This window comes from Pituophis catenifer, unplaced genomic scaffold (genome assembly GCF_029215685.1).
Source record: "Pituophis catenifer annectens isolate HBS135680 unplaced genomic scaffold, rPitCat1.0.hap2 SCAF_2, whole genome shotgun sequence".
NCBI classification, from domain to species: domain Eukaryota; kingdom Metazoa; phylum Chordata; class Lepidosauria; order Squamata; family Colubridae; genus Pituophis; species Pituophis catenifer.
In genome coordinates this window covers 156,154,410-156,174,073 of record NW_027256882.1, presented here as the reverse complement: position 1 = coordinate 156,174,073, position 19,664 = coordinate 156,154,410, and the positions used below count along the sequence as shown (strand labels likewise).

At 42.8% G+C, this 19,664-nt stretch overlaps 1 protein-coding gene across 1 annotated transcript in view; it reads right to left on the bottom strand.

The window, feature by feature from the left end:
- Positions 1 to 8,920: 8,920 nt before the first annotated feature.
- TAMALIN (trafficking regulator and scaffold protein tamalin) overlaps positions 8,921 to 19,664 on the bottom strand; it is a 30,305-nt gene continuing 19,561 nt past the window's right edge. The window contains 6 exon segments of the mRNA XM_070934861.1: positions 8,921 to 11,687; positions 12,004 to 12,070; positions 14,681 to 14,747; positions 14,876 to 14,969; positions 18,551 to 18,653; positions 19,114 to 19,168. Of these exon segments, the coding sequence (XP_070790962.1) occupies positions 11,239 to 11,687; positions 12,004 to 12,070; positions 14,681 to 14,747; positions 14,876 to 14,969; positions 18,551 to 18,653; positions 19,114 to 19,168 (835 nt within the window). The 3' untranslated portion in view covers positions 8,921 to 11,238.

Sequence of the window (19,664 nt, the reverse complement as noted above, 5' to 3'; positions counted from 1 at the left end):
ATTTTAGGATGTATGAGAAATTGGCAGTGGTGGGATTCAGCCAGTTTGCACCACTTCGGGAGAACCGGTTGTTAACTTTCTGAGCAGTTTGGCAAACTGGTTGTTGGAAGAAATCATTAGGGCAGAGAACTGGTTGTTAAATTACTTGAATCCCACCACTGGAAATTGGTAGTAGGGACAAACTAGAGACAGAAAAGGAAAAATGGCACAATGTCAAATTTAAGCAAATCCTTTTAAATAAAAAGGCAAGATAATCTCTCGTGGCCCAACTCTGAGAATTTTCTAAAACTGAAAGGCATCTCATAGGTACCCAAAGGTGCTTTTTTTCCCCTCCAAAAGGCAACTGGACTTTCTTTGTTTTTCTTTAAAGATGTTTAACTTCTTATCCAAGAAACATCTTCAGAATGGACTAAAGAATGAACTGAAGAAGCTTTTTGGATGAGAAGCGAAACATCTTCAAGGAAAAACAAAGGAAGTCCTGGTGCCTTTTTTGGGGGGTGGGGGAAGCACTTTTGGGACAACCAGGACTTGGATGACTAAGAATCTCCATAGACAACCCGTTAGGTACGCTTTCCTCTCAGTATTGAGGACAAATACTCTTGTGCATCTATTTGATATGATACAGAGAAAAACTGAGCAGTTAAAAGGAAGTCTAAGAACAAGATGTCCATTTTGTTTTCCATGTGGAACAAGACCTTTTCTAAGAACACGATGCTTTTCTGTTTCCTATGTGAAAAGGTCAAGATGTTTCATTAAATTCCATCAGCAGTTCTGTATAGCTCTCCCTGCAAAACCAGAAAAGAGAAGCAAAAATTGAACACACATGATGTCATGTCCTGGGGAAGCAAAATTTGGAAAGATACCAACTTTCATATAGCAGTGTACAGCAGCCTAAGGGTTTTAGCCCATGATTCCTTTCCTCTTAGTAAGCTGGAATGCACGTCTGATAAAAGGTCACCATTTTCTTCTTAAAGCAGATGTGATCATTCAACATGGGTGTACAAGGATGGATTATAGAAGATACTAGTAGTAGCCACTGAGGTGGAAGCTGTGTGGCAAATGTTAATATCAGTATAATAACCCCACTATATTTTTTTCTCTAATGTATCACCAGTTGAAACTCAGTCTCATCTCAGTATTTGGAATAGTTTTATTTTTAAATAGATGTATATATTTCTCAATTTCTCTGCAGGACTCCTCATACAGTCTGCAATGTGGCTTCTTAAGGCCAAGATGACAAACATTTGAGAGAATTTAGTATATAACATGAATTCACTGTATTTTTGTATGTGAAATACATTCTTGGCTGAGAATTTTTGTAAATTTGGTAAGAATAGTTTGAAGGATCTTTAATTTCAAACAGAAGGAATTTATAAAGGTAGGGGGAACTATAATAATAAATCAAATAAGATATTTCATCACTAATATAGAATTTAAATGTCAATTTGTAATATCCTGAATTCTGTGGTAATATCCTGAATATTAAACCACAGAACAAGCTGTTAGATAAAGTGTTGCTTTGAGTAACCAAAAAAAAAAAAAAAAAAAGCAGTAATATCTTTATGTCAGGCATTAAGAACCTCTAATTTTCTCCATGCTTCCAGCCCCAGGCAGCACTACTAACAGCTCTGGATGATGGGATCTGAAATTCAGCAACTAATGGGGAGCTACGATTTTTCCATTCCTTTACTCTGAGAAGTTGCTGAAGTGTCATTACATAAAAATGCATTTGAGTTTCTCAGAGTAACTTTTTAGGGTAGGACCAGGAAGCAAATACAAAGAATTGCAGAATAGAATGGAGAAGTTTCCAACTCTGTGGTTGTGGTTACACAAGGAGCGACAAGCTGCTATTAGCCCAGAAAGACAAATGGATCCCAATGGCACAGTAGGTTCCCTCCTGGGCCTAACAATTTTATGAGGGAATTTTGATTAGAATTGAAGTACAGTTGGAAAACTATTACCCATAGCTCTACCTTTTTTCTTTCTTTTTGCAGTATGAGAGCATATTATTAATGTAGGCAGGCTTAATATCGCCACAGCAACATTGGATGATATTATAAAACTCTTTAGAATTTCTCTCAGGTTGTCACTAACAATAGTAACTGTGTACAGTAGAGCAGTGTTTATCAATCTTGACAACCTGAAGATGCGTAGAATTCAATTTCCGGATTCTGGGACTTGAAATCCACACATTTTAATGTTGCTGACCCCTGTTCAAAGTAAAAAGGGGGCAGTTTTTCCACCGAGGCAGATTGGAAAGTAATGAGCCAGGAAACAAAATGGTAGAGGAAGCTATAAAATAGCCTTAATTCAGGTGTTTTTTTTTTTAAATCCATCAAATAAAATTTGACACATTTGACATTAATGTGTATCATATCAAGAATTTAAATAAAACAAACTACTGTATATTATGCTAGTTTTAAGAATATGGTGCACTGGAACTATAATCATAATGCATACTATACTGCACTTCAAGAACATTTAGATTAATATATGTTACTAAAAATGTTTTCTATGGAATGAAAAGTTTAATTTGAAAAACTAGGTGGATTTTTCAGAGAAAAATTTTCATAGAACATATCAAGAAACAGCTAATTTGCCAGCATATAAAAAGGATTATTCCACCTCCTCCCTCACCCCCTTATGGAGGGCTCCATCTTAAAACCTGAAACTTTTATTGGTATAATGATGGAAAATAATTTACTGCCAAGAATCTTTTAATAAAAGTAGCTCATTTTTCTTGAGCGTTCATGGTGGTTTTTTGTCGGGCTCCTAGCCTATGGAAATCTGGATGAACCAGGATCTGGAGCTTTGTAGCACAGATTTGGTAGCACTTGTAAAATAACACTACAGTATTGTAATAGAACTGCCAGGTGTCTGAATACTATGGCAGTGGAGCCAGGTGACTGTTTTGATATCAGCAACACCTGCTTAGTACAAGTGGTTCCTTTGTGCTATTTATAGACTTAACCTTCTCCCTTACTTCATCTCCTGCTCATGATTGCGTAGGAACCACCAATGCCCACCTCCTAATAGCCTTGTCTTACCTAGGTCATCACCTGCAGATTCCCTAAAGGCACTATTTTCTTCAGCCACTTTTGTTGCTAAAACTAGAAAGCTAATACATAAGTGGTACAAGAGGTGGGATCTTCTCTCTTGCTCTACCAGCCACCTACAATGCAAAACGCCCCCAGCAGGGCTCCAAGCCAACCTGCTGATGGAAGCAGTAGAGGGGGGCCCCTTTGAGCAATGTTTTCAGTAATTAAGAGTGCCTTTGATTAATATTTCCAGTTCTTTGATGTAACAAGCAAGAATGTGAAATTCTGATAAGGACCAGCCCAAACCAGCTGAAGGCAAGGTCTGTACAAAAAGTTGAACTTTAGTAACTCCAAAACTAATTATAATGTGCAAAACTCACCCCCTGAATATGCGAATGGGCATTAACAAGATCACGCGAAGAATATTATGGGATGCTATGAAATGTTACATAGTACATATCAAGCTACTGAGTGTGCTTATTAGGTCACAGATGAGTCAAATGATGCTAACCAATGAAAGAACACAATCCAAACCCAATATGTTTGAACCAGAGGTGGGTTTCAGCAGGTTCTGACCAGTTCTGGAGAACCGGTAAATACCACCTATGACTGGCCCCACCCCCATCTATTCTCTGCCTCCCGAGTCCCAGCTGATCGGGAGGAAATGGGGATTTTGCCGTAACCTTCCCCTGGGGAGGGAATGGAGATTTTACAGTATCCTTCCCCTGACATGCCCGCCAAGCCACACCCACAGAACCAGTAGTAAAAATGTTTCAAACCCACCACTTTTTATGCATAAAGAGATATTAATCTATCTTTCCAGTTTGGATCTATTTGGGCAAAGACACAGCGGGTGAAGAATCTTAGTGACATCTACAGCTAGCATGGCAGAGGCAGGTTTTGAGGCCCTTCAGGAAGGACAAGAGGATGGGGATAGATCTTACCTCTGGGGGCACAATGTCCCAAAGGGCAGGCAGAGGCCATGGCAGAAAAGGTTCTTCTCCTGGACCCTGCCACCAGTCAAAATTCCTTGGTTCCAGGCTGTGCAGCATGCCCCTTCTGCCAGTATTGAAAGAAGTTCCCAATGGAAGAACCTTTTGGTGAGATGGGCGGCAAGCAATAAATAAAATCTCAGTGACATCACTTGTGTCAGGTGCACGCATTGTGTTTGCCCTAAGCGCAGGGGCGGATATTCTCCAATAAAGGAGCAAAGGTTTCAAACTTTTGAAGAGAGAAAACAGCAGTTTGGTCTGGCCAACCTTGATGGGTTGGTTTATACTCTCAAGCCCAGATATAATTGTTTCTGCTCAGAGGAGGCTGTTTGCATTCGTATTCGGCCAGCAGCCAGCAATGGGGTATCAGCAGCCTTCAGACAGGGAACTACAGTTCCCAGCAGACTTGGGCTGCACAGTCGTCCATTCTTGGCCTGAAGTACTGAATCATCTCCCTGTAGGAATCAAGCTTCAGTTCAGGTATTGGATTTTGCAAATTGGAGCTCAAACACTCCTGACTTCAACACGGGGAGGCTTGATCCAGTTTTTCTGCATCACCCCCATGCTGTTATGCCTGCCATTTCAGTCCATGATCTCTGAAGCTACCTTTTAAATTTCCCAAAATGGCGCCAAAGTAGTGGTGAAATCCAATTTTTTTTTACTACGGGTTCTGTGGGCGTGGCTTGGTGGGCATGGTGTGGCTTGGTGGGCATGGCAGGGGAAGGATATTGCAAAATTTCCATTCCCACCCCATTCCAGGGGAAGGATACTGCAAAATCCCCATTCCCACCCCACTCTGGGACCAGCCAGAGGTGGTATTTGCTGGTTCTCCGAACTGCTCAAAATTTCTGCTACCGGTTCTCCAGAACCTGTCAGAACCTGCTGGATTTCACCCCTGCACCAAAGGTATTTTAAAGAGAAGGCGCTTTATTAATGACAGTACAATGGCAGCGTTCATCCTCAGCTCTGCAAGGGGGAGCTGTTGCAGCCATTTGCTCTCAGGAAAAGAGGCACCACCAGAGAGCTTGCTGGATATTTCCTCAAAACAATTCAGCTCTCCTGTTACAGATCTCTCTTAATAAAAGCAGGTTTTCTGCAACTTTATCTTAGAGCTAGAGTCTGATGAGGATTTGGGTTCCCTCTCAGAAGAAAAACAAACTGCCTTCCAATACAGCATGACGTGTGGAACCTGCCATGATGTTTCCCCTTTCCCCCGTGTCCGCCCCCTCCATCACGCAGCTTAGCTAGGACAACACTAGTCAAAATCTTGAAAGCTCTACTTGCTGATATCTGGTCTTCAGGCAGTCGTTAAGTGCAGAGCCACAAAGACCTGAGGAAAAACGGGCTATCTTCCTAGGGCTATGGTGGAAGATGGAATTGGAAAGGGAGTGAATTTGTCAACCTGGCTTATTCCCAGATGTACTGACTGAGATTAGTGGAAAAGGCTTTGCCAAGAGTTCTGAAACACTCAGCTAAGCATGTATTTCTCTGAACAAGCAAAACAGTTGGTCTCCACTTGGCAGGTAACAGATGGGGTGGGGGTGGGGGGGTCCTTTAAGTTAATTAGCACTAGGATACCACATAAGCCTCCTCAACCCCTGGTCTGCCAAACAGCCAATTAGTTTGCTGCTTATTAGGTGTCCTTGGCTGAAAACAAAGGACAAGAATCTTGGTGAACTTAGTAGAAGAGTGTGAGCATGCCTGGTTTCTGAAGGTACCATGTTTTCCCGAAAATAAGACCCTGTCTTATATTTTTTTGAACCCTGAAATTATTATTTTGGGGAGCGTGGAGCAAGACGGGGCTCCTTTTGCTGTCTTACCTGATTTCCAGCTCTGTCTCCCTAACCCTCACCAAAGGAAATGGTGGGGACTGGCTGCGTATGTGTTTAAATATTTTCAGGGAAGGGCTTATTTTCAGGGAACACGGTAACTAAAAAAAATATGGAAAAACAGGTGGTTTTGGGGGTAACAACAAACCAACAAAACTACTATAATGGGAAGATGGTCTTTCTAGAGAACAGACCTATGCTAGAATTTCTCCTTCAAAGAGTTCCAGCTGCCCACTTTGTAAGGAGCTATCACCACCACCACCACTGCTGCGCAGTTCCCCAAGGTAAAGTTTTAATTTACCTTTAAAAAGAGCCGTGGTGGCGCAGTGGTTAAAAAATGCAGTATTGCAGACTAATTCTGCCGACTGCCAGGAGTTCCATCCTGATGGAGCTCAAGGTTGACTCAGGACTTCCATCCTTTTGAGGTCAGTCAAAGGAGGACCCAGATTGTTGGGGGCAATATGCTGACTCTGTAAACCGCTTAGAGAGAGCTGTAAAGCATTGTGAAGCAGTATATAAGTCTCATTGCTATTGCTAATTGGAGAAAAGAATCCCAACAGGCCACATTAATCTGGGAGGTTTTGCAAGAATGCAAGTGGTCGAATCTCCTTCAAAGTCAGGAGTGTTAAACCCAAGGCAGATCCGGCCTGGAAATAGCAAAGGACCAGCCAGCAGTGCCTTTGGCAGCCAAAATGGGGGGGGGGGACATGCCCCCTCTGTACTCAGTTTTTGGCCTGGACAGCCTTCTCCAGCACCCTGCTGGCCAAAACGGGGCACAGGGGACCACACATGCCCCCGTGCCCCATTTTGGCTAGCAAAGTGCTGCAGGAGGCATCCGTCCTGTCTCCCCCTGCCCCCTTGGCCGGCCTGTGGAGAAGAACTACAATGCTGATCCAGCCCTCGAAGGAATCCAGTTTGACACCCCTGCTCTAAGTGCTCACTAGGACGGATTGGAAAAGGCAAAATCAGCAGCACAGAGTTGTGACTAAGAATTCTTTTCAGTTTTGTAAGTGATCCTCAACTTGCAACCATTCATGTAACAACCATTTGAAATTGCAATGGCACTGAAAAAAGAATAACTTACAACTGGTTCTCACACCTACAACCATCACATCATCCCTGGGGTCATGCGATCAACATTCTGGTGCTTTGCAAATATCATGCGTTGGACCACTCAAGGCTCCTCAGGTCATGTGATCTCCATTTGTGACCTTCCCAGCTGGTTTCCAACAAGCAAAGTCAATGGGGGAAGCCAGACTCATTTAACAATTGTGGCCAAAAAGGTTGTAAAATTGGGCACAACTCACTTAACAACCGCCTTGCTTAGCAAGGGAAGTTCTTATCCAAATTGTGGTCATAAGTTGAAGACTATCTGTATTGATTTATATCAAGCTCTTGGAATGCCTCTCATATGGTCAGAATTCTTTGACTTTGGCATAACAGCACAGTGTGAGAACAACTGTAATTTCTTCAATAAACCATGGTTGAACAAACCATATCTTAATATAATTTAAGAAATCATTGATTGAAAACAGCTTCATGTCAATAGAACTGTAATTTTGGCTTCTTATACTGGGAATTAAACTGCAGCAGAGCTGATTTCTGTATTACATGTTACACTGGGTAGTTGCTCAGTATCTTGTTGGGGAACGTGTGCTTGTGTATCTCTGTATGCATTCCTTTCTCATACACAGAGTTGTGTGTGATGCATTTGCTGAATTAAAGGCCGTGTTTGCAAATACAGAATTCTTGTAAATATATAGTGCAGTGGAACTAGTGCTTATGGATATGTATAGCGGAACCAGTGGTTGCAAATACATAAAGTACTTCTCTTCCATTTAGAGGGTGCCCTTTCCTCCTTCGATTTTATCACGATGAGCTTCCTGGAATCAGTCAAGAATGATCTCTATCAGGCATCCGGCTGCTAGAAGGTGAATAGTGCTACTGACAGTGCTACACTTCATTTCAAGAAACCCTGAGTTCAGCAAAATTCAGGATTTTCCATACATCGTGTCCAAGCCTGGATGGAAACCTACGTTTTCAATCACAGGAGCAAGGCCATACCACAATCATGTCAACACAGAGGCAAGATGAACCCTGCTCTGTCCAAAGTTAAATTTAACTACTCCACTTCGGATCTAGATTGAAATCATAGGTTCTGCAGGCAGAAGTCAAGCCACCCAATTGGGAACTGTTTGGCTGCAAAAGAAGCCAGAGACTGCGGGGAAGCAAATGTGTGGACTCAGCAGCATGAAGGAATGCTAAAGAACCATTGCATCACTTGGGGCTCAGCAACAGCTGAATAACCTCAAAACTTTGGCAGCAGAACATCCAGAGAAGCTCCTATCCTCTAAATCAGGGGTGGGGAACGATGGCCCTTTTATGACTTGTGGACTTCAACAGAAATGAGGAGGTGATAAGCCACCTGGGAAAGTCAAGGGAAATCATCAAAACCATAAAAAAGGGAAAGTTAGAATATTTCTGGATATGTGACGCGACATCCAGAAAAATATGGCATACTTCACTTAATTCTCCAGGGAAAGATTGGAGGCAAAAAAGGTCCAGGCAGAAGAACATCATGGCTTCAAAATCTAAGGGACTGGTTTGGTCAAAACTCAGCAACACTTTTTCGTGCTGTTGATAAAAATAAGACGTGCTCGCCAATGTCTGATGATGGATATGGCCCAAGAAAAAGAAGGACTTCAATTCCCTGAATTCCTGAGCCAGCATGGTTTGTCCACAAGTCATAAAGGGGCCATCGTTCCCCACCTCTGCTCTAAATACTGTTCTTCCACCCAATAAGACAATTGGCTTTGGCCTGGACCGGGCAGCATTAACACCTTGCATTTTGATGGCCCAAGTCTTCTCAGTAGCTTGAAGAGCTTTCAAGTCAAGAGGTCACCTTCTTGAGAAAGTCCAGCAGCAGATGGTTGAAGAGCTCCAAGGCCTTCATTGCTGCTTGTAAGACCAACAGAAAATGAGAGCAAGACTGTCTGAATGCAAAACATCTCACAAGTTTTATCCAAAAGTTTACAGTGGAAACATTGCTGCACATGTCTGTACAAAAATCCAACTCTAAATCAGTTTTTTATGCATACAGTTATTGGCACATGGTGCCTCCCTAAATTGCTGGCCTTGCTTTGTTTGTTTGTTGCTTCCCCCCCACTTAACATCTCTTTTGAGAAATATCTGTCAGGGTGCACAAGGGCCACTCTTTTCCCGTCTGTGCTGTGTCACCCCTCCTCCCCTCTTCCTGCAGCTACTTCCTGAGATAAAGTTAAAAACAAAAAACCAGAAAGCTGCCCTTTGGTTTCCCTCACACAAGGCATTTGCTGGTGAGAGGTTGGAACAGTCAGACTCGAAGCTGTTTTTAGAGGCACAGTTCTGTTCTGAGGGACTTCACTTAGGCCAGGAATATGGCTCACCGAACGTCACTAAACTACAATTCCCAAGAGCCTTTGCTGGCATAGCGGATAATAAAGGGGGCTGGGAGTTGTAGTGCAGTGGCATATGGAAGCTCACAAATCACCTTTTCTCTAAGGTTTTAGACAAACACCTCTTTTTGTTTTATCTAAGGTTCGCCCAGTCTTCCTCAACCTGGCACCATCCAGATACGCTGGATTACAATTCCCATTTTTCCAGCCAACATAACAACACTCTTTAGGTCTATGTTTGTCCATGTCCCCCTCTCCCTTTCTCCTTCTATAGTAGTGAGCAATCCTGAGAAAGATGCTGTGCTGGGATTTGGGCAGGGTAGCCACAAATTTCATTCTGTGTAGGACCCGACCTTCATAACATCTAGCTACCCTGCAGAATCCAGATCCAGATCTTTAAGGTTTGGCTCTAATTTGACTTCCACTGTTTCTCTCCCTAACAGCGGTCCTGAGAATTGCTGTATAATTCAGCAGGAGCAAAGCGGGGACTCCTGACAGAGCCAATCTTTTACAGAATTGGAGAAAAGTCAGTAAAACTAGAATAAATTCAATTTGTTCTTCCTATTGGCCTTTCAAGTAGAATTAGGTACACTGAAAGAGAAAAATGTAACGCCAACAAGTCTTTTCTTATAACTTTTCCTTTCAAAGTTGCTCTAGAATAAGGAGAGAAAAAAATGTGTAATAACATCTGGACTTTTTTAAAGACTAGAGGGAAGTTGTGGGGAATTGCTGCAGCCTCTGGAGGTAATGAGACAGACAGGATGTGGCTCCTCAGAACAGATATAGAATATAGAGCAGCTCAGAAACCACATTTGTACAAACTGTGTGTGTGTGGGGGGAGAGGGGGTTGGAAGGGAGTTCCCCAAACATTTTCAGCTCAATCGATTCATCGGCCTTCCCAGTGGGAGGGAAAGTATCTGCTGCTATAGACATGTAGTCTGACTGCAAGACATGGATTCACAAAGTGGATTAAGTGTTCCTTCTTCTCAGCATAGCTTAGAATTGACCTTGCCCCAAGTGTAGAGGAAAGATTGAACTTGATATGCATAAAACTCCTGGCAGTCTTGCCTTTCAACGCTTAAAAATACAAAATGCAGAAATATCTTGGGAGTTCTTGCTACTTCGTGGCCACCTATGCAGCTCACTCTATCCTATAACCGAACCTTCTAAATGTAATGTAAATTTCCAGCCAACGTGGCCAAATTCAAGGCTAAACAGGAATTCTGGGACTTGAAGTCCCAATGCATCTGGAGTGTGTCGGTAGCTCTCGCTTTCTACTTTTTGCCTCGGATCTGAGCTTTCTCAATCTATCTGACTTAACCTCAAATGCTACTTCATGCTCTAGGCTAAATTAACATGCTGGTTCTTCTAATGGTCCCCGTCATTAAGTCCTAACAAAAGTCACCCAATGTACAAACCCAAACCAAACATTCCAGTTTTTTTTTTTAAAAAAAAACTATCCCTGCTAGTTAAACCAATAATAATGTCCTGTTTCCCATCCATTTCTAAAAGTCACCCTATGGCCCACAACGAGGAAGAACCACCCGATAACTTGAAGAGACTGCTTTATGCCAATTCCTGAAAAACATCCCAAACCAAAGCCACCCTCATATGAATGAAGTATGCAAAATCACTTGTACTTCTTTGGCCTTACAATGTGCTACATTTTTTCTTTTGAGATCTTTTTCTTTCTCCCCACCACCCGTTTCTTCCTAGGACTTTGAAGACCCACTGTTATCCCACTCCCACCCAGGCTGATGAATTATTCTTCCAAAAATCCAAGGCGGATTGCAACCTGCATTTCCATAGAGCTGGTCTGTTGGCGTTCGGAAGCCCAGTCCTCTGTTAATCAAATAAATAAATAAATAAGAGACCACAGCAAGCAGAGGCCTCAGCTGGCCTCACAGCTGAACTGTGCTTTGCTTTTCTCAACAAGAGTGTCCTTTTACAACTGGCTCTCCTCTTCCTCCAAAGAACGGTTCAACCCAGGAATAAACTTGAGGAATCTCTTGCGGAAGCTTCCCTGTTTGCTTTTGGGGGGCCTTGACGTGACCACAGAGTTCTTTGGTTCTCTGGATTTGTCCCAGAAACAGGCATCCCCATTGGTGGTGGTGGTGGTAGTTGTACATTTGACGCTGATGCTGCGGGTTAATGTTGTCTTGGGGCGTGAAGACTGGGCTGCTGCGGGGACAATGTCCAGGGAGTCGGCAGAGTCAAAAAAGCAAGTCTGGTAAAGAGATTCCTCGGTCTCATCTGTGGCAGTGCTGACACAGCCCACGCTGCTGTATGTACTCCCAGCTCCTCTCAACAGCATCCCGTAGGGTGTAGAGCCATACAGGCAGGAGCGCACAGACTCCAACGTATCATAGATGCTGGGGTCTTTAACCACAATACCTACCAGAAGAGAGCAAACAATTACTGAAGTGAATGCAAGAACCTGCTTGTTCTCCCAAAGAGAAGAACTGATCCGCGCTTGGATCAACACTTTGTAATCTTGGTTTGGCTGAGTGCGGTGTTTCTCAACCTCAACAACTATAAGACATTATGGACTTCAATTCCCAGAAACACTCGCCTAGTGGGTTACACCAACACAGCCAAGAGTGGTCTGTGAATATGTCTTTCTGTTGCCAGCCCCTTCAGCCAGATTTGGTTCCGCCTCCGTGACCTAGAAGACAATCACAAAAAATGCTGACACTCTTCTGACACTCACCATGGACCAAGCGCTGCTCCTGGACCATCAATGACCGATACTCTCCCCATTTTTCATAGAGCGTTTGCTGCAATGGAAAGAAACAGATATTACAAACAACAAGAAGGATCAGTCAAGTCTGTATATCTAATTAAAATCTCCTTCAAGTGGTGCTTGATTGCTGGTGAGCCATCCTCCTTAAATCTCATCCTTCCTTTTTTATTTGCTCTGTGGGTAAAGCAGATAGTTTCTCCTTCTTGGGTTTGTGGGTTCAAGGAATTCAATAGGCAAGGGGTGGAAATTTATGGGCTGCAAAAAGACTGAACAAAAGCCGGAGAAGAGTTGCAACCTATTGTCCAACTACCTGCTGGCTTTGAAATGACACTAATGGCCCACCTACTTCTCAAAGATAGGAGGCTTCCTGTTAAACACATAAAAAAAATCTCAGAGCTATAGATTCTCAGACGGTAAATAAACAAGGCTGTGGCTCCATTCATCAGCAAGCTCTGCAGGTAGCACTTCCCGGTTTAGTATATGAAATATCTAATAAGAAAAACATGAGGTAGGAGATGATGAAGAGCATCTTTCTGAACAATGGAAGAAATAAGAGAGTAGCTCAGGAATCAAAGCTGCACTGTGTTGATATTAATTTAAATTTCTTTCTTTAAAAAAACTTATTCAAGCCTTCAACATTAGATAGAGATAGATGATAGATAGATAGATACCAGTAGATAGATACCAATAGATAGATAGATTGATAGATGATATAGATCCATGATGGCGAACCTATGGCACACGTGCCAGAGGTGGCACACAGCGCCCTCTCTGATGGCATGCGAGCCGTCGCCCCAGTTCAGCTCCTCTGTGCATGTGTGTGTGCCTACTGCCAGCCAGCTGGTCTTCGAGACTCTGCCACGCATGCTCATGCACGCGGGGCACATGCACGGGGCACATGCACGCGGGGCACATGCATGGGGGTGGGGCACATGAGGGGTGTGCGCACATGCGCAAGGGGGAAAGGCATGTGCAGGGGGCATGTGTGCATGCTCGGGGTGCATGCAGGGGGCCATGTGTGCATGCGTGGGTGGGTGGGGTGCATGCGTGGGGGCTGCACACATTGCATTTTGGGGGTTCGGGTGCTTTGGTCCGGAAAAGGTTAGCCATCACTGATATAGACAGATAGATAGGTAGGTAGATAGATAGATAGATAGATAGATAGAAGAGAGAGAGAGATAGGTAGGTAGGTAGATATAGATAGATAGATAGATAGATAGATAGATAGATAGATAGATAGATAGATGATAGATAGAAGATAGATAGACAGACAGACAGACAGACAGACAGATAGATAGATAGATACATACATACATACATACATACATACATGAATAGACAGATGCCTTTGAATTAACATTCCTAGGGATGAGAGGAAGGGACTGGCTGAAGGTCACCCAACTGGCTTCGTGCCTAAGACTACAGAACTCACAGTCTGCTGGTTTCTAGCCTGATGCTTTAACTACTACATCACACTGTCTCTTTTATAATATTTATAAAGAACAAACAAAATCCAAAAATCAGGCAATGAAAAAAATTTACTCAATTTAGTTAAGCCAACTGTATTATTTTATATCAGTGTAGATATTCCTTTTGCCATGTCCAGAATCACCTTAAATTACACCCTAATCATGGGGAATAAGACTATTTTTAAAGGATCCCTCACCTCATAAATATAGAGTTTTATTTTTTTTTTTAAAAAAAATTGCATTTGCGGGGCTTGGAATGGTAAGTAAAATTAGACCTCTTAAGGGGCTTCATACATTATTTTTCTTAAATAGATCACCTAAACAAAAGCAGAACATAAAGGCGAAAGTAGCCCAAAATTTCAACCCTGAAACATATCCTGCATTCTCTAGGTGGCATGGCTATCATCAGCCCTTCTTGTTGCTGTTAGAATATATTGCATGTAAAGAACTAGACTAGATCAAGAATTTCCTGCTGGGAAAAACTGGTACATCAAAACCAACAGTGGGAATGACATTTACTGTGATAGAACAAAGTGAATAGTGCCAAAAAACATTTGATGGAAAGTGGAAAAGTTATTGATTAGTGTAAAATGAATGTTAGCTTAGTCTTCACAACTATTCTTTTTTCTTCTTGCAAAGCACTGCCCTAGAGGTTGTATTTTTCCCTGATTTTCTCCATTCCAAGGCGTTGTTATACAGAGGAGAACTTCTTTGGCTGGAGATTTGCACAGAACCCCAAAATACGGGTGCTCAGTGGGTGAAGCAGAAGGCAAATGGGATGGGACACATTTGTGAGTGGGAGCAAGGGATGGGGGGCGGGAGAAATAGGGGAAGAAATTTTAACTTTGCTTCTTTCCCCCTAGTGATTCCTATGCAGTGAAAACTGCTGGGTTTTTTTTACAGTGAATACTGAGCCAGATGGACTAGCAATTTTACTTGGCATAGGACAGCTTTCTGTGGTTTTTAGGAGTATGGAGCATCCTGATCAAAGCCAAAAAAAACCCTGCAATTCTGTCTATATAAATATTTGCAAGGCAGTTACCCAGGTTGAGTTTTGGGATATCATTTCATGTCCATGTACAGGCCCTAATTCAAAACGGTTGCCTCTTCTTGGCAGCAACCCGAGCCAAACTTGTAAACATTTCATCGCACGTTCCTGCTTGAATGCCACTCACCTTGAGATACTGCAAGCGAGCCTCCAATTCAGCTCTCCGGATTGATGCACCATACAAGGTATCTAACCTGCACAGGGGACAAAGTGGGATGAATGGTGCCTCCATGGCTTGGAAACCACAGCAGTGGCACATGGAAAAGGGCGGGGGGGGGGGGAGGCGGCTAATTCTGGCTAAAAACATCAATCTGGTTTTTACCTGAGCACGTTTCCAGATGCTTTGATGATCTCCACAATCTCACGGTGCCGGATGCCTTCTACGTTAAGCCCATTCACCCCTGTGATTGTGTCTCCTACAAAGCAGAGAGGCAACAATAATGAGTCAAGGAGAACAAAGGATCTGTACTGGGCCTGCACCCTTAAAGCCTGAACTTAAGATATCACTTCTACAAGTCTGCAGAAACATTCTTTATTTTGGTCTCTCAGGCTGGGAAGGATGGTGGTGGAGATAGGGATGGATGGAGCCTCCCCCCAACTTTTTTTTGAGGCGGGGGACTGATGATCCCCACATCTTCTAATTCAAAGAAGACTTTTAATCCACAATGGCCATATCAGAGTTGACTGTGATCTCTCCACTTCACGGCTAAAAGAGGTGAAGTAATTCTTCCCCTTTTGCAACATTTTGCTTAAAGAAATGAACAAAAAAGTTTGCACACATTTGTATTGCATTAATTTGGTCTTCATAAAATTATTGCACAAATATGGGTTTGGATTTTTTTTTTTTTTACTCCATAGACAAACACGGCAATGACTATTTTGTTTTGGATGCTGTCTAAATTATGCAAAACAGCATCATTGCACTTCAATTTGGTTTTATTTTGAGCACTCTAATTATGTGTCAAGAGTTCAGACAGGGCCAGGACCATTGGAGAAGTGTGGGGAAATACTTAGTCAAGAAATACTCATGACTTTTTATATTTCTTCTTCTCTGTTTTATTAAACAAAATGACAAAAACTAAAAGAAAAAACAACATTGGGGTTGGGGGAAAAGAACAGAAACACGGGGAATCCAAGTGTTTGCATTTATGTATGTACACAAGCGCTTATATACTGTATACGTATGTGTGTATGCACATAATCTTAAAGAATGTCTGTACATATATACATGTAGTATTAGGGAGAAATAGAAGCATTGTAAACCTCCCAATGCAATATTCCCATTCAGAAACACCAACACCACCCGATTCAGACGATAGTAATCTATTACTATGTAGAAAATGTTAACAGAGTATTGTTTAAAATTTTGTCTGAGATTGTTCTGCAACTTTTAAGCACAACTTATAGCACTAGCAATAGTACTTAGACTTATATACAACTTTACAGTGCTTTACAGTCCTCTCTAAGCGGTTTACAGGGTCAGCATATTGCCCCCAGCAAAATGGCTCCTCATTTTACCCACTTCGGAAGGATGGAAGGCTGAGTCAACCTTGAGCCTGGTGAGATTTGAACTGCCAAATTGCAGGCAGCCGGCAGTCAGCAGAAGTACCCTGCAGTACTGCACTCTAACCACTGTGCCACAACGCCTCATGTATGATGAGCCACAGCAACTTATGATTTTGAAGACTGGGGTTGCTTACATAAGAGAAAAAAAGAAACTGGTAGCCAGGAAATTTTCTGCCATTGGAACAGATGATCCAGGCTTGGAGAGGTGTACTTTAAAAAAAAAAAAACACCCTCTGTGGCAAAAGAAGGAAAAGCAGACTTTAATGGGAAGAAAGGAGGGTACCACACTGCACAACCAAACATCTGGATGCCTCCCTCACCTCTGTTTGAGCCTGCTGTCAATCTGATTCTTTAAAAGCAGCGTTTTTCAACCTTGTCCACTTTAAAATGTGTGGATTTCAACTGGCTGAAGAATTCTAGGAGTCGAAAGCCACACATCTTAAAGGGCACAAGTTTGAAAAAAACAGATGCTTTAAATGAAGATAACAATGCTTGGTTCTCCAGAGCAGAGCAGAGCAGCTGGGAGGAGAGAAGAAGGCGGCACCGTCATGCAAACTGTACCCCAGCCTTCTTCATGGTTACCTGTGATGTGAAGCCAGAGCTGGTTGAGGCCTTCTTACAAGGAGCCAATGCAACACAGGCAAAAAGGAGAGGGAGCCTGCATTCCTGGCGTGTCTCAGAAAGACCCTGCTCTTTGGCTATTGTACAGTACAATATTTCTTCAACGAGTCCTGTTGGCCAGGAGACAATGGGCCCACTGCCCATTTTAAAAGGAAAACATAGAGTGTTTTGATTGTTCAGAAAAATGCCTAACATTCCAGTGAGCAGGAATACCTTGTGAACTAATATATTTTAAATCTGGAAATCCCAGCTGGACAAACTGATGATGTTAGGAAAAAGAATCAGGTTTTCCTGCTGTTGTCTGTCTGGCTTTTCCTGGAGAGGGTTTCTTGTCCGTGGTCACCCCCCCTCCTGTTTTAGACATATAAAACTGGTCTAGTACCAATTTTTTTCCTTTTATTTTCCTTGGGGAAACTGGAAGGCAATTGTCACTCCCCATGTTGGTGATCTGGAGTCAAATCTGGACAGGATAGTCCTGCAAGAACTATGAAATCTGCAAGGATTCCATGTGACCCCATCAACTGTGGTCTCTCCTTTGATTCTAAATAACGAGAGATGAGGGAAACATCACGTGACTGTGAGTTAGGATCTCAAATGATGAGATGCTGCATCTGTCATATATGCTTTTTGGTTGCAAAGAGCTTGAATATCGATCATGTGACTGTGGGGACGCTGCAATGGTCGTAACTGTGAAGACTGGTTGTAAAGCTACTCTTTCAGCACCTTTGTCACTTTGAACAACTGCTAAATAGGGCCGTCATTAAGCGGGTTCTATCTGTACGCTTCCCAATTTCTAGCCTTCACCTTGGGATCTCAGCACCTCTCCTTGGAGCCTCACACAGAAGCTCACACCCCAAGGCTTGGTAAAACTAGCAGACTGAGTTGGAGGGTGTCCAGCAGTAAATGACATTGTGGATTTCAGATTGTGGCCTTCCAGGCTCTGTTCTGTGAAGTGACAAGAGTAGTCAGTGATGTCATGGAGTCCTCCAATGCCTTTCCACAGCAAGAGGCCTACTCAGCCTTCCCTACAGTTGTAAAAAAGGTTGGGAGGAAGCGTGGAGACAATGTGAGACTAGGCTAAAGCCACCATTCTTAAAAGTGGTGAAGGCATGTAAGCAGCGTGGACCAAAGCCAGGAAAAGTTCCCTCAGAAAAAGGAACCAAGTCTTTAAGGGAACAAAAGGACAAAAGTAGGGCCTTGAACACATGGCAAGCCCCTCCTCAAGTCTCACCCACAAAGGAGTTGGGCCTGCATGGGAAGCCTCTTCCCACCAACTCTAGGGGATAAAAAGAGGTCCTGAAACCAGCCCAGCCTTTGAGTTGTTTTTGGATCCCAGACTTGGCAGCTTCTGTCCCTCTGGCTAGTGCCTGGCTAGTGTCTGGATGCTGGGTAAATGTGGATGTGTGTGTATGTGTGTGTGTGTGTGTGTGTGTGTGTGTGTGTAAGAGCAAAAATATATCAGTAAAAGTTTGCTGTTATTTTAAATTCACTCTGTCTCTGTGTATTTTAAAGAACCGTTTGTGCCGCAGTGTTCGGTTCATTTGGGATTGAGTGTGGCAATTTTCCAGGGCTGTGAGTGTGTGAGTGAGTGACCATAAGCTGAACCTGAGAGTACACTTGGGTAACAACAATAAAACAGAAGAACTACACAAGTGTGCACTGACATTCACAGTTCAAGAAGACAGAGTGAAAAACCTCACTGGCCACTAAAGACCAGGAAGGTCTGAAATCTGAATCATACCTGCTGATTTTACCAGTCAGCTGTTGAGCTCCAGTGAAGCAGTACAAAGCAGTAAATGAAGTTTCTTACCAGGTTTAAGGCCTGCTGCTTGGGCTGGGCTGTTTTCGTGAACCCGGCAAACAAAAGTGAACATCTCCACACGTTTTGTGTCCTGATGGTGTAGCCCATAGGTCTGAAAATTGCCCGGATGGAAAAAAGAATTATTATTTATTATGGCATGAGAAGGGTGGATTAGGGGTTGATGCTATAATCTATAATGAATGAGGTAAAGCAGCATGAAGAGCTAGACAGCCATAGCAAGCTGTGAGATGAAATGAATTCTACCTCATTTGGATCATTTCTCATTCTCTGAAATGTCGAAGATCAAACTCAGCCGAAAAGTGAGACAGGCCAGATTCAAGATGTTGTCATATTTTCCTCAGATTTGATATTCAATGCTTTGAAAATCCAAGTCCTCAATTTTCAACTTTTCTAATGTCTGAAATTTGTATTTCAACTTATTTTCACATTTACAAATAGCCTGAGGCATGTGATATAAAACCCTATCCTCAATTCCTGCTGAGTGCAGCCCGCAAAACTTCCGCTTAGCAGTTTGTGAGGTAAGCTTAGGAAGGCTTTCTCCCAACATTTACCTGAATCTCAAAACCATACGTCTGACTCTCTTCTTTCTCCAGTGTGATCACCTTCCTGAAACAATGCGAGAGGAAAGAAATTCAGCTGAAATTCCTCAGGACCTTGCATGAGGCAGATTCAAGCCACATTCACAAAGTTGCGTAAGGATCTCTCTTCACTTTCTGATTCCTCCATCTTCCCACAGTTGAAACACTGCCCAACAATATGATTTAAGTTACAGGAACTTCCCTTAGTCATAGTTCAGCAACTTCTGTCTCATGTGTGTTCAAAGGGAAGTGAAAAGCAGCATTCTGCCTCTTAGCTAGGCAGCTGGATCAAACATTTACCCTGCCCAAGAATCATCTCTGCAGCTCACAGTCCCTCTTTCCCTTACGGCTCCTTCCACCACCACTTTAAGCCAATGAAACAAACAGGAAGGGAGCAGCCTTTTGTGTATCATCCAGTCTTTATGAATCCAGACCAGAGCTAACAAAATAACAAAAGGAGGTCCAAATGCAAAACCATAGCCAAAGCAAACACAAATGTAATCAGGGATGAGGTTGCTGAAGCA